General features: G+C 45.2%; 1 protein-coding gene across 1 annotated transcript in view; it reads left to right on the forward strand.

Annotated features, from left to right (window-relative positions):
* The window catches only part of LOC120046808 (centrosomal protein of 170 kDa-like), a 72,515-nt gene that overhangs the window by 24,761 nt on the left and 32,221 nt on the right, over positions 1-15,533 (forward strand). Inside the window, exons 6-9 of the mRNA XM_038992323.1 lie at positions 1,001-1,138; positions 5,881-6,345; positions 12,217-12,800; positions 14,936-15,073. Coding sequence (XP_038848251.1) covers positions 1,001-1,138; positions 5,881-6,345; positions 12,217-12,800; positions 14,936-15,073 — 1,325 coding nt within the window. The remainder of the gene's footprint in view (positions 1-1,000; positions 1,139-5,880; positions 6,346-12,216; positions 12,801-14,935; positions 15,074-15,533) is intronic.

The raw sequence follows: 15,533 nt of genomic DNA on the forward strand, positions 1-15,533 counted from the left end.
TGAACACAGTCCTCTGTGAATGCACACTGCAATTAGTGCATTCTTTGGATTAGTGCATTCTTTGGATTAGTGCATTCTTTGGATTAGTGCATTCTTTGGGTTTTGTTCATATGCAAAGTCAGTGCTTGCTTACACTGCAGCCCGGAGTGAATATTGGGTTCCATTTTGCTATTGCGACATTGTTGGCAGTAAATGGGCCTACACATTGTGTCCCAGACCTGGCTTCAACTAACAAATACTATTTGCATGGTCTGTGAAGTCACACCCATATTAACATCCCAGCTGGATTTAGCTGGGTGAAGTCAAAGTGGGGAGAGGAGAAGGTAGTTAGAAGTTCAGGCCTTTGGCAGTGGGGAGAGAAGGTAGTTAGATAGTGGAGCAGAGGTTGGTGTTGATGGGTTTGTGCCTCATTTTTCTGCTGATTGGGTAATCTAGGTCAGGGGAACGTCTAAAGCCAAACCACTGCTCTAAGTCCCATCATCCAGGACAGATGAATTAAAAGTGTCACGACTTCCACCGAAGTCGGTCCCTCTCCTTGTTCGGGCGGCGTTCGGCGGTCGAAGTCACCGACCTTCTAGCCATCGCTGATCCTCTTTTCATTTTCCATTGGTTTTGTCTGGTCTTCCTTAACACCTTGTTTCAATCCCATCAATTACATGTTGTGTATTTAACCCTCTGTTCCCCCTCATGTCCTTGTCGGTGATTGTTTATTGTAAGTGTTTGTGCACGTCTGTCCTGGTGTGCGTTGGGTTATGTACCATTTTATTGTTTTGTTAATAAACTGCGCCGTTGGAAACAGTTATTTCTCTCCTGCGTCTGACTTCTCTGCCGCCAGTTCACACCCCTTACAAAAAGACACAGTGCAGCTGCTCAGGAACAGTCACAGTAACTACTGGCCAGTTACTGTACCAATTGACTTCATTTATTTTGTCAAACACCCCTTGACGAATGTCATACATTAAATCTAAACTGTGTGATACCTCTTGTGTTTGTGTTATAGGGGACATAGCAGCCTCGCACCGGGGAACACCTCTGTATGGACAGCCATCTTGGTGGGGGGATGGGGATGCAGACGATGAGAACTCCTTCAAGCAGGAGACCAAGACGTATGGGAAGAAGCATGACAGCTCTGGGGCAGGTAAGAACCAACTTGACCTCATCATATCTCAAGTATGAAATGATATGTTTCAAATGTTGGCAAGATGATCAGATGCATGCACACATGTTTCAGTACATTAGATGAGCTACTCTAGGACATGATTAAATGTACAGTGCATTAGATGAGCTACTCTAGGACATGATTAAATGTACAGTACATTACATGAGCTTGTCACGTTCCTGACCTGTTTTCTGTTAATTTTGTATGTGTTTAGTTGGTCAGGGCGTGAGTTGGGGTGGGCATTCTATGTTTTGTGTTTCTATGTTTAGGTCATGTGTAATTAGCCTTATATGGTTCTCAATCAGGGACAGGTGTTTGACGTTTCCTCTGATTGAGAACCATATAAAGGTAGGCTGTTCACACTGTTTGTTTGTGGGTGGTTGTCTCCTGTGTCCGTATATGTTACCACACGGGACTGTATCGTTTGTTTGTAGTCTGTTCCTGTTCGTGAGTTCTTCGTGTATTTATGTAAGTTCCATGTTCAGGTCTGTCTACGTCGTTTTGTTATTTTGTAGTTTGTTGAAGTGTTTTCGGTTTTTCGTCTTTACTTTAATAAACTTCGTTATGTCAAATTATCACGCTGCGCTTTGGTCCAATCCCTACTCCTCCTCTTCTTCCGAAGAGGAGGAGGACAGCCGTTACAGAGCTACTCTAGGACATTATTACATGTACAGTGCATTAGATGAGCTACTCTAGAACATGATTAATTAAATGTACAGTGCATTAGATGAGCTACTCTAGAACATGATTCATTAAATGTACAGTGCATTAGATGAGCTACTCTAGGACATGATTCATTAAATGTACAGTACATTACATGAGCTACTCTAGGACATGATTCATTAAATGTACAGTGCATTAGATGAGCTACTCTAGAACATGATTAATTAAATGTACAGTACATTAGATGAGCTACTCTAGGACACGATTAAATGTACAGTACATTAGATGAGCTACTCTAGGACATGATTAAATGTACAGTGCATTAGATGAGCTACTCTAGAACATGATTAATTAAATGTACAGTACATTACATGAGCTACTCTAGGACATGATTAATTAAATTTACAGTACATTAGATGAGCTACTCTAGGACATGATTAAATGTACAGTACATTAGATGAGCTACTCTAGGACATGATTAAATGTACAGTACATTAGATGAGCTACTCTAGGACATGATTAAATGTACAGTGCATTAGATGAGCTACTCTAGGACATGATTAAATGTACAGTGCATTAGATGAGCTACTCTAGGATATGATTAAATGTACAGTACATTAGATGAGCTACTCTAGGACATGATCAAATATTAATTGGCACTCTTTCATGAACACAAATGACAATTAAATGACATTCTTGATGGCTCGAGGTCAAATCAACATGAACTATCTTTTTCCGTGGGATCTCTTTTTCTGAACTGGCTGGTGTTCCTGGTTGATTATTGGCCTCTATGTAATGTGTGTTCTGAAGTAATGCTGGTGTTCTAACAGAACTATATGCCAACTTGGAACATAAAGAATACTTTCTGTAAGTAGTGAGATGGTGGCTTCATGTTAATTCCCCGGCTCATCCGGTCTTTGTGTATGGAGGGTAATGGCCATGTGACTCAGTACACCGTGTGGATATGCATGGTGTGTGTTTGTGTTGGTCCAGAGGATCCCATTAAGTTGTGCTGGGCAGGAGTAACAGGATTAAAGATTAGGCCAGGCTTGGTGGCTGTAGGACACCCAATAGGTGCTGGGGTGGAGTGGGGGAAGGCCGTCCAGACGTCTTCACAACTGTCTTGGTGTGTGTGCATCATGATAGTTCGTTAGTGATGTGGAGACCAAGGAACATGAAACTCTCCACCCTCTTCACTACAGCCCCGTCAATGTTAATGGGGGTCTGTTCGGCCCTCCTTTTCCTGTAGTCCATGATCAGCTCCTTTGTCTTGCTCACATTGAGGTAGAGGTTGTTGTCATGGCACCACACTGCCAGGTCTCTAACCTCCTCCCTATAGTCTGTCTCACTGTTGTCGGTGATCAGGCCTACCACTGTTGTGTCATCAGCAAACTTAATGATGGTGATAGAGTCGTGTTTGGCCACGCAGTCGTGGGTGAACAGGGAGTACAGGAGGGGACTAAGCATGCACCCGTGAGGGGCCCCAGTATTGAGGATAAGCATGGCAGATGTGTTGTTGCCTACCCATACCACCTGGGGGTGGCCCGTCAGGAAGTCCAGGATCCAGTTGCAGATGGAGGTGTTTAGTCCCAGAGTCCTTAGCTTAGTGATGAGCTTCGTGGGCACTATGGTGTTGAACGCTGAGCTGTAGTCAGTGAACAGCATTCTCACATTGGTGTTCCTTTTGTCCAGGTGGGAAAGGACAGTGTGGAGTGCGATTGAGATTGCGTCATCTGTTGGGGAGGTATGCAAATTGGAGTGGGTCTAGGGTTTCTGGGATGATGGTGTTGATGTGAGCCATGACCAGCCTTTCAAAGCACTTCATGGCTACTGACATGAGTAGTACAGCGTTGTAGTCATTTAGGCGGGTTACCTTCGTTTTCTTGGGCACAGGGACTATGGTGGTCTGCTTGGAACATGTAGGTATTACAGACTCGGTCAGGGAGAGGTTGAACATGTCAGTGAAGAGGTTGATTAATAAGGGTAAAACAGTTAAAAGTCCTACCAGACTACTTAGGTTTATACTGTTATGTGGTTACTGTCATAAATATGTATTAATATGGGTGTTAGTAATGCTCTGTTATAAATATGTATTAACATGGTTGTTGTTAGTAATGCTCTGTCATGAATATGTATTAATATGGGTGTTAGTAATGCTCTGTCATAAATATGTATTAATATGGGTGTTGTTAGTAATGTTCTGTCATGAATATGTATTAATATGGGTGTTGTTAGTAATGTTCTGTCATGAATATGTATTAACATGGGTGATGTTAGTTATTCTGTGTGTGTGTCTCATGCACTCTAATGCAGTGGTTCCCAACCAGGGGTACTAGGACCCATGGGGATACTTGAGAAGACTCATGAGACCATAGACCTACTGGTAAAATGCACATGAGGGGGTACTTCAGGGGTACACCGGACAGAGCAGAATTCAGTTGGTTGTATAGTAACCGAAAAAGGTTGGGAACCACTGCTCTAATGTACAGTGTTCCTGTTAAATGAATGACCACCGTGACCCTCAGTGGTTTAGAATTGAGTCACATGATTCATCATGAAATCTTTAGAGGAAGAGTGGTAGTATTTATTTAAAAAAAGGGAGGTTCTAAGCTTAGGTTGTGGTGGTCTTGTTTGTGGAAGCAGTGGGTATTTGTTTGATGCTTGGATAGGATGAAACCTGAAAGCCTTATTTACCACCAGACCTGTTGGTGACTATAATGTAGGACCTGATGCAAGGGGTATCAGTTTGAATATAGTTCTCTAAATGGACAACGTTATGTCCCATTTCACTCCATTTTTTACTTTGTTGAAAGCCACAGTTATTTGCAGTCATGCTTTCAGGAGCATATCTGTTTTCAAAGAGATACAAACATTACTTACTTTCAAGTTGAATTGAAAGATATAACTTTCGAGAAAGATTTGGCCTTATAGGGGGATCCTAAATCCCATTAGGTATTGTACTTTGAATATTTGACTTTGATATTGTTCCCTTACTCCATAAGGGAGGAAATGTACAAAACGAACCTGTATTTTCCAAGAACAACTCAGCTGCTCACTTTGTCATACGTATAAACTAGATGGTCTACATATGCCATAATGCCTTGCCACATAATCAAATGAAGTTACACAATCATTATTAAGTAAGTGACATTATTAAGTAAGTGACACTACATGGCTTTGTGCCTGTCTGCCTGGGCCCCAGCACAGCCTGACCTGTTTTCCCACCAATGCTCCTTATAGGACACATCACTGCACTCTATACTCCTCTGTAAACTGGTCATCTCTGTATACTCGTGCCAAGTCACACTGGTTGATGCTTATTTATAAAACACTCTTAGGCCTCACTCCCCCCTCCCCACTATCTGAGATACCTACTGCAGCCCTCATCCTCCACATAAAACACCCATTCCTTCCAGTCACATTCTGTTAAAGGTCCCCAAAGTACACACATTCCTGGGTCGCTCGTCTTTTCAGTTCGCTTCAGCTAGAGACTGGAACGAGCTGCAACAAACTCTCAAACTGGACCGTTTTATCTCCATCTCTTCTTACTGACAGTTGTGGCTGCTTTGCTTGATATATTGTTGTCTCTACCTTCTTGCGTTTGTGCTATTGTCTGTGCCCAATAATGTTTGTACCATGTTTTGTGCTGCTACCATGTTGTGCTGCTGACATGTTGTGTTGCTACCATGTTGTTGTCATGTTGTGTTGCTACCATGCTGTGTTGTTGTCTTAGGTCTCTCTTTATGTGGTGTCTCTCTTGTCGCGATGTGTGTTTTGTCCTGTATTTTTTATTTTAATCCCTGCCCCTGTCCCTGCAGGAGGCCTTTTGCCTTTTGGTAGGTCGTCATTGTAAATAAGAATTTGTTGTTTAACTGACTTGCCCAGTTAAATAAAGGTTACATGAATAAATAGAGGGCTGTGTTCTGCCAGGGCCTCAGACACTGATTCAGACTAATGGTGAGACTCAGAACAGACACAGCTCAGCGGCCCATTTGGGGCCCGTGACCTCTGACCTCTAGATACTGATCCCCAGTGTTCTCCTCTCTGTGAACCTACAGACGGCAGAGAGCCTAAGAGGAGTGAGAGGCCTATGGAGGATGGTCTGGGTCCTGAGCCCAGCTACTTTGAGATCCCCACCAAGGAGACTCAGATGGCTGAGGACAGCATTCATGAGATCCCTACCAAAGACACTGAGTGGGCTGCTGCTACCACCGCCAGCAGCGCTCAGGGCCACGCCTCACCTCACGCCTTCACCATCGAGTTTGATGACACCTCCCCTGGCAAGGTCAGGATTAAGGACCATGTGTCCAAACTGACTCCGGACCACCGGCCCCGGCCTAAGAAGACCCCCCAGCCGGGGAGCAAGGATCTCAGCACCCTACAGGCCGCCATGATGGCCTCTGAGAGCAAGGTGGCCGATTGGCTGGCCCACAATGACCCCCCCACGGTGCGCACTGATTCCACAGAGGACGACAGCAAGAGCATCAAGAGTGATGTTCCCGTCCACTTCCACAGGCTCAAAGGTGAGGGCCATATCCTGCCTGTCAATGTCCTCAGGCTGGTCATTGTAAATATAATTTGTTCTTAACTGACTTGCCTAGTTAAATAAAGGTAATATATATATATATTTAAATATGGCCCATACCTGTCATTGTTCTCAGGCTTTTTATGTAATCTACTGTATGCTGTGTGTATTGGAGCAGGAGATCCTTGCTTAGCATTGGTTCAGATCTTTCCCACATTAAAGAATTACTTCCACTTTTCTAATGCCTGTAGCTACAGTCTCACTCCAAGCTGCTGTACAGCAGGCAGTCAGACAGGAGAGAGGGCAGGAAATGCCATGGTGTGTTTACTCCTCCTGTAGACAGTCAGACAGGAGAGAGGGCAGGAAATGCCATGGTGTGTTTACTCCTCCTGTAGGCAGTCAGACAGGAGAGAGGGCAGGAAATGCCATGGCGTGTTTACTCCTCCTGTAGACAGTCAGACAGGAGAGAGGGCAGGAAATGCCATGGCGTGTTTACTCCTCCTGTAGACAGTCAGACAGGAGAGAAGGCAGGAAATGCCATGGTGTGTTTACTCCTCCTGTAGACAGTCAGACAGGAGAGAGGGCAGGAAATGCCATGGCGTGTTTACTCCTCCTGTAGACAGTCAGACAGGAGAGAGGGCAGGAAATGCCATGGCGTGTTTACTCCTCCTGTAGGCAGTCAGACAGGAGAGAGGGCAGGAAATGCCATGGTGTGTTTACTCCTCCTGTAGGCAGTCAGACAGGAGAGAAGGCAGGAAATGCCATGGTGTGTTTACTCCTCCTGTAGGCAGTCAGACAGGAGAGAGGGCAGGAAATGCCATGGTGTGTTTACTCCTCCTGTAGACAGTCAGACAGGAGAGAGGGCAGGAAATGCCATGGTGTGTTTACTCCTCCTGTAGACAGTCAGACAGGAGAGAAGGCAGGAAATGCCATGGCGTGTTTACTCCTCCTGTAGACAGTCAGACAGGAGAGAGGGCAGGAAATGCCATGGTGTGTTTACTCCTCCTGTAGGCAGTCAGACAGGAGAGAGGGCAGGAAATGCCATGGCGTGTTTACTCCTCCTGTAGGCAGTCAGACAGGAGAGAAGGCAGGAAATGCCATGGCGTGTTTACTCCTCCTGTAGACAGTCAGACAGGAGAGAGGGCAGGAAATGCCATGGTGTGTTTACTCCTCCTGTAGACAGTCAGACAGGAGAGAAGGCAGGAAATGCCATGGCGTGTTTACTCCTCCTGTAGACAGTCAGACAGGAGAGAGGGCAGGAAATGCCATGGCGTGTTTACTCCTCCTGTAGACAGTCAGACAGGAGAGAAGGCAGGAAATGCCATGGCGTGTTTACTCCTCCTGTAGACAGTCAGACAGGAGAGAAGGCAGGAAATGCCATGGTGTGTTTACTCCTCCTGTAGACAGTCAGACAGGAGAGAAGGCAGGAAATGCCATGGTGTGTTTACTCCTCCTGTAGACAGTCAGACAGGAGAGAGGGCAGGAAATGCCATGGTGTGTTTACTCCTCCTGTAGACAGTCAGACAGGAGAGAGGGCAGGAAATGCCATGGCGTGTTTACTCCTCCTGTAGACAGTCAGACAGGAGAGAGGGCAGGAAATGCCATGGCGTGTTTACTCCTCCTGTAGGCAGTCAGACAGGAGAGAAGGCAGGAAATGCCATGGCGTGTTTACTCCTCCTGTAGGCAGTCAGACAGGAGAGAGGGCAGGAAATGCCATGGTGTGTTTACTCCTCCTGTAGACAGTCAGACAGGAGAGAGGGCAGGAAATGCCATGGCGTGTTTACTCCTCCTGTAGACAGTCAGACAGGAGAGAGGGCAGGAAATGCCATGGCGTGTTTACTCCTCCTGTAGGCAGTCAGACAGGAGAGAGGGCAGGAAATGCCATGGCGTGTTTACTCCTCCTGTAGGCAGTCAGACAGGAGAGAGGGCAGGAAATGCCATGGTGTGTTTACTCCTCCTGTAGACAGTCAGACAGGAGAGAGGGCAGGAAATGCCATGGTGTGTTTACTCCTCCTGTAGGCAGTCAGACAGGAGAGAGGGCAGGAAATGCCATGGTGTGTTTACTCCTCCTGTAGGCAGTCAGACAGGAGAGAGGGCAGGAAATGCCATGGTGTGTTTACTCCTCCTGTAGACAGTCAGACAGGAGAGAGGGCAGGAAATGCCATGGTGTGTTTACTCCTCCTGTAGGCAGTCAGACAGGAGAGAAGGCAGGAAATGCCATGGCGTGTTTACTCCTCCTGTAGCCTGATCTGACTTTCATCCTGCTAGAAGGCTTTACACGCTACTCATCTGAATGGCTTATCTAGCTGTATGATTCCTCTTCTCAAGGAGACTCTGCGCAGACGAAATTCACTGTGAATTCATATCACCTCCATGATGATATGATGTAACTCTAAAGTTCACTTATATTAAATAGTGTCTGTTTTTGTAATTGTATAAAGGTCCCCACCCTGTAGCAAATAAAGTCCAACCCTCCTTTGTACTGTATATCGGTGACAGAGACACACCTCTATGACTCTCTATGTACAACCTCCCACTCTGATTCTAATGATTCTTCAGTCTTAAATCTCTCAGCCTTCCATTTACAGTAATACGAGAGAGACCAGTCATGGCTCTGTTAATGGCAGTCCGAATTGTCTACTTCCTCAGGATTAGTCCCCAGCACTTCTAAATCCCCCAGCCATCTCCCAGCTCTGACACCCATTGACTGAGCTTAGCATGGATGGCACAGTAGGCAACCTGCCTTTCTGCCTGCTTCCCCCATTCTCCCCGCCTAAGGCACTAATTTTCTGCTGTACACCAAGGAGCCAAGCCGTATCCATCCGATCTCCTTAATTATTCATCCACATAGTGCTTTAGTTGTGCTTTCCCTTTGTTTCATATTTTAATTGGAGCCTGGACACTATCTCTGTCTGCATCTTCATGACCATCTCTGGGCCTTTTGTGGGACGCTGTTTGACAGGACTCAATAGAGTGTGGGCTGGGCATTAGCTACTCTTTGGAGCTGGCTAATTAAATGGCTGCTAATTTCTGGTGTACGATAGCTGTGTCTGGGGGTGGGGTGCAGACAGAGTGGTATAAATGGAGATTTATGAAGCACAAAGCACGTACAAAGGTGAAGTCAGAGGCTGAGCTGCTGAGTGCTACAGTGCATACAATGTTTGGCTGCTGTACTTTGAGGCGTTTCTCCTGTAACTCAATTTTTGGGGTGTATTCTGAAGCTGTACCTTCCAGAGGCTATTGTGGGAGTCTAGCTGTGGGATCGAGGGGAGGAAGAAACAGGGGTCAGTGTTGCGGTTGGAGTTCTCGTGCTGCAGGCGGTCAGGACTGTGAGCTTTGGAGGTGTGCATGTTTGTGTGAGGCATGCTCAGTTGAGCTGTGGTGCTCAGTGCAGTCACCACCCGCAGGGAGAAAGAGCTGTGCGTGTGAGGCATGCTCAGTGGTGCTCAGTGCAGTCATCAGCCCCAGGGACAGAGAGCTGTGTGTGTGCGGTCAATCGTGAGGACTGGAAAGCAAGACGAGCCTGAAGCTGCTGAGTGTTAATATTCATGTTCACAGGTGGGTCTCAGAAATACAATGGATGGAGAGGGGGCTGGTAGGTGCATGGGGAAAGCCTGACGATACTGTGTAGCTTTTACACTGCAGAGTAAGGGTTAACTTTGTTGTTTGTGATGTAAATGAACAGGCTAATATCTGTTACGTTTTGGTGGTTTTAGTCTCTGTTAACCTGTAGAAGGTTAACAATACCATCCCTGTTTATGTCGTGAATGTTGTGTGTTTTAAAACTGTGTGATGGAGATTTGACATTTGTCTGTGTGTTAGTGTTTGCGCTGCTGTGCTGTGTGTACTATGGTTAATTGTTGTTTTGTTGGCTGTCTTCTATATTTTATATTACAGTTAACTTCGTTTTTTTGTCGGCAAATTGTATATAGTATGTATAAGCTGGAAGTAGAAGCTTAAGTATTGTTGTCCATTAGTTTACTACAATTAGGGGAGGGGTGGTAGGGTTAGGGGAAAATAATAAAGAAATATGTATTTTGTTATATACTATATAGTGCATTCGGAAAGTATTCAAATCCTTTGACTTTTTACACATTTTGTTACGTTACAGCCTTATTCTAAAATGAATAAAAAATATATCAATCTACACACAATACCCCATAATGATGAAGCGAAAACAGGTTTTTAGAAATATCTATTAAAAATAAAAACAGAAATACCATATTTACTTAAGTATTCAGACCCCTTGCTCTGAGACTCAAAATTTAGCTCAGGTGCATCCTGTTTCCATTGATCATTGACCAAGCCATGAAGTCGAAGGAATTGTCCATAGAGCTCCGAGACAGGATTGTGTCAAGGCACAGATCTGGGGAAGGGTACCAAAACATTGAAGGTCCCCAAGAACACATTGACCTCCATCATTCTTCAATAGAAGAAGTTTGGAACCACCAAGACTCTTCCAAGAGCTGGCCGGCCAGCCAAACTGAGTAATCGGAGGAGAAGGGCCTTGGTCAGGGAGGTGACCAAGAACCCGATAGTCACTCTGACAGAGCTCCAGAGTTCCTTTGTGGAGATGGTAGAACCTTCCAGAAGAACCATCTATGCAACACTCCACCAATCAGGTCTTTATGGTAGAGTGGCCAGATGGAAGCCACTCCTCAGTAAAAGGCATATGACAGCAAGGTTCTCTGGTCTGATGAAACCAAGATTGAACTCCTTGGCCTGAATGCCAAGCGTTACGTCTGGAGGAAACCAGGCACCATCCCTACGGTGAAGCATGGTGGTGGCAGCATCATGCTGTGGGGATGAACGGAGGGAAAGATGAATGGAGCAAAGTACAGAGGAATCCTGCTCAGGACCTCAGACTGGGGCGAAGGTTCACCTTCCAACAGGACAGCAACCCTAAGCACACAGCCAGGAAGTAGATTTAACTGTGTTGATTGTCTCTGTACTGTGTAGTAGAGTTAACTGTGTTGATTGTCTCTGTACTGTGTAGTAGAGTTAACTGTGTTGATTGTCTCTGTACTGTGTAGTAGAGTTAACTGTGTTGATTGTCTCTGTAATGTGTAGTAGAGTTAACTGTGTTGATTGTCTCTGTACTGTGTAGTAGATTTAACTGTGTTGATTGTCTCTGTACTGTGTAGTAGAGTTAACTGTGTTGATTGTCTCTGTACTGTGTAGTAGAGTTAACTGTGTTTATTGTCTCTGTACTGTGTAGTAGAGTTAACTGTGTTGATTGTCTCTGTACTGTGTAGTATGGTTAACTGTGTTGATTGTCTCTGTACTGTGTAGTAGAGTTAACTGTGTTTGTCGCTGTACTGTGTAGTAGATTTAACTGTTTTGTTTTTGCTTGATGTGTCTGTGTGCTGTGTGTGATGAGGTGGAGTGGAGGAGATGCACTCTGACTCATGTGGGACGGGCGGGGTTGTGGCCGGGGCCAGCCAGCTCTAGACACTCAGAGACATGCAGCGCTGTGAGGCTCCTAACAGATTGTTTGTCTGCTGCTGCATGAAAGGCCTCTGTTTCCAGAGTGGTCTGGTGATATTCTGTCTCTGAACCCACCACTGTCACGTCTGACTGCATGCTACTTCCTGAGCCCCTGCTTTCCCTCCCTCCTCCCTTCCTGCTCCTGCTCCACCCTCCAACCCCCTCCTCTCTCCCCCTCTGCCCACAGGGAGGCAGGGCTAGTAGTACTGTGGCTGTGTGAAGTCTGGAGACATTAGATTCCATCATAGAGGACTATCTGTCCTTTCTTTCTCTAGGTCATGATTAGCAGTTGAAAGGTCAGAGGTTAGATGTTATAGGTTGTGTGTTTCCTGTAAGTGCAGTAACTCAGGTCTGTGCTCTCCTCCTGTCTTGGTTCTCCCAGGCAGCAAGCATGAGGACGGTACCCAGAGTGACTCTGAGAACGGGATTGGCCTGCGCTTCGGCAGCCGGAGGCTGGCTCTGGAGGAGAGGCTGAGGTCGGCACAGGGAGGACAAGGAGGTCAGTGGGGTCGGACTACCGGCAACAGGACTACCTTCATGATCGAATTCTACAACGATGATAACCCCCGCAAGCGACGCTCCTACTCCTTCTCCCAGACTGCACCGCTGCTTGGGGGTGCGGCCAGGGATGCTCTTTGCCCCACCCCCCCCTCCCACTCTAAGGCCCCTTCCACCATGACCACAGACTTCAGTAAGGCCCCGTTATCAGCGGCCCTGATAGCGGGAGCCCCCACTGCCGCCCGAGTTCTGATGAAGCAGAGGTCTGAGGACCACAGCATGGGGAGGAGCTCAGTCAGTACAGGCCACCAGACCACTGAGCCCAGCCCCAGTGAGGAGGGTCTGAGGAACCCTCGGTCCCAGGGGGACAGGGAGCAGGAGGATGACCAGAGCGATAAGGGAACCTACACCATCGAGTTGGAGAACGGCAACCCTGAGGAGGAGGAGGCCAGGCGCATGATAGACAAGGTCAGCTTTCTGATGTATATTCACACTCAGCTCAGGGATATATCATTGTGGGTTGGGTTGCTGTGAAAATCGGAAGCAATACAAATTTCATTTTATTTTTATATTATCTGAATTGCATGTAGGAAAGCTGACTTGGTTTGAAAGTATGAATGACCAAGTTCTCCGTGTCTTGAATTAACGTAATTGAATTAACTTTATTGAACGGGGCATTCAAAGGGCATGCTATTTTTCTATAGTTTTCTGAAATATCCGCCATAAATAGCGTCCACTAAGCATGCTGAGCTTTTGAGCTGTAATGATCTGTCGTCACATTGATTTATTACATTGCTATTTTCCGAATGAAAAGCATTTGACTATGTCCTCTAGTCCTCTGTGACCCATGGGTAAAGGGACATTGGATTTCATTTTGTAATGTATTTCATTTCCAACAATGTGGTCATTACGAGACTATTTAAAATATTTACCTTGTACAATATAGAATCTAAAATTCCTTTCAAACTTTGGTGCACTGAAGTTCTTGATCGGGCACTTTCACTAATACTCTAATTTTCAATAGTATAGAAATAAAGAAATGTCACTGTTAGTATTAGGAAATGGTACATCTCGCCCTGAGATGGAGGTCTATTTCTCTCAAGTCTCTCTGTTCTTATTAGGATTAGCTCATATGAACAGCCATACACATTAAGAGAGTGGGCTATCATACACTCTTAGGGAAAAAAGGTGCTATCTAGAACCTTAAAGGGTTCTTCAGCTGTCCCCATAGGAGAACCCTTTGAAGAACCATTTTTGGTTCCATGTAGAACCCTTTCCACAGAGGGTTCTACATAGAACCAAAAAGGGCTATTGTACAATCAAAGAACTCTTTTGGAACCCATTTTTCTAAGAGTGTAGTGTGTATAACTTGCCTGGCACAATCCAGCGTAACAGCTGCCATCATAAAAAAACACTATTAAAACCACATACGACTCATAAATCCTTTAAAGGAATAATATATTTTTGTATTTTTTTCATTAGTCCACTGCTGATAGTCCCAAAATGTCAGCAATCAAGTTGTCAAGATATATGACTTTCAAAAAGTAAATTATAACTTGCCACATCATCACGCGTGTTTCATCATATGATGCATTTTGTGTCATCATGGTTATGTGGCAAGTTACAATTATCTTTTTGAAAGTCCAATATCTTGAAAACATTTTGGGACTGTACCCCTTTGAAGAACCCTTTTGGGTTACATGTAGAACCCTTTCCACAGAGGGTACTACATAAAACCCAAAAGGGTTCTACCTGGAATCAAAAGATTTTTCTAAGAGTGTAGTGCTCAGTCTGATCACAGCATGCCATGTTACATACCTCTATAGAGCAAATTTAACATTTTGAGGCTCACCATAGAGCTCTCTCCATTATTTGCTCATGTAACAGCTGCCTGCGTGCTTTCTCATGCTGAATGAAAAGATTTCTAGAAGGGAGAGTCTCGGAAGTAGAGGAGAGTTTACTGCTGAGTTTGGGCTTAAGATTACCCCAAATAAAATTGTTTTAAACATGTTGCCCTGATATGTACTTTTTTCACTCATTAAACATGTATATGGGACATAAAGTATGGTATTTGGGGCATGGATGAAGAGGGGAGTGGGTTGGTGGGGGGCATTGGTGGCAGATAGCCTAGTGGTTAGAGCATTGGGCCACTAACCGAAAGGTTGCTAGATTGAATCCCCGAGCTGACAAGGTAAAAGTCTGTTGTTCTGCCCCTGAACAAGGCAGTTGACAACTGTTCCTAGGCCGTCATTTTAAATAAGAGTTTGTTCTTAACTGACTTGCCTAGTTAAATAAAACAATTGGTTGTCAGTTTTATTCAGAGCATAGACTGGGTAGTCTTCTCTGAACTAGAAGTGTGATTATGGTAATTCCTATAATTAGCTGACACACTAATTGGCACACTGCTCTCAGTTTTCTTTACATGGCTGTAATGTGTGTTCTTTCTCGTGCTGTTACCATGGCACTGGCCTTGTGTGGATGTATGGGGCAGTGCTTTAATTGTCTCTGGCCCTCATGTTGGTCCAATATCAGCCACCTTTGTCTATTGAGTAGAATAGACTACAGTGAAAAGTCATGTAGCTCTTTATTACCTTAATACTCAGGTGTTCGGGGTGGAGAACCAGAATCTGTCTGTCTCAGGACCAGTAGAACTACAACAAGGAGGAGGGGGGAAGGAGAAGAAGGACAGGAAGACCACAGAGATGGAAGAAACGGTGAAACCAAGCTGCCTTCCATCCGAGGTAAAACACCACTTCCATAGAGACTGCATAGAGATTGCACCCAATCGCTCACGCTCACTTTTAGTCATCATAGCCTGCCAGGCTACCAACACCTGATAGCATCTATCTCATTCAGTGATGTGATGCTTGAGAAATGTATCCCATCACTAACATTCATTATTATGGCCCTGACATACTTGGGTCGAGTCACTCGCTGTCTCTTTCCCTGACCCTCACACTCCTTCTCAGGGACGGTGCAGCCTCTGAAAACTGTTGTGTTAATATGCCAAAATACAATTTATTTTCCAGTGGAACTCCTATTGTTTTAGTTTTCTGAGGAGAGTGATGCATAAACCACCCACTGCACACACACTGGTTGAATCAACATTGTTTCAATGAAACTGCATTGTTGGTTAAGGGCTTGTAGGTAAGCATTTCACGGTAAGGTCTTCACCTGTTGTATTCGGCACATGTGACAAAT

This window comes from Salvelinus namaycush, chromosome 4 (genome assembly GCF_016432855.1).
Source record: "Salvelinus namaycush isolate Seneca chromosome 4, SaNama_1.0, whole genome shotgun sequence".
Lineage (NCBI taxonomy): Eukaryota > Metazoa > Chordata > Actinopteri > Salmoniformes > Salmonidae > Salvelinus > Salvelinus namaycush.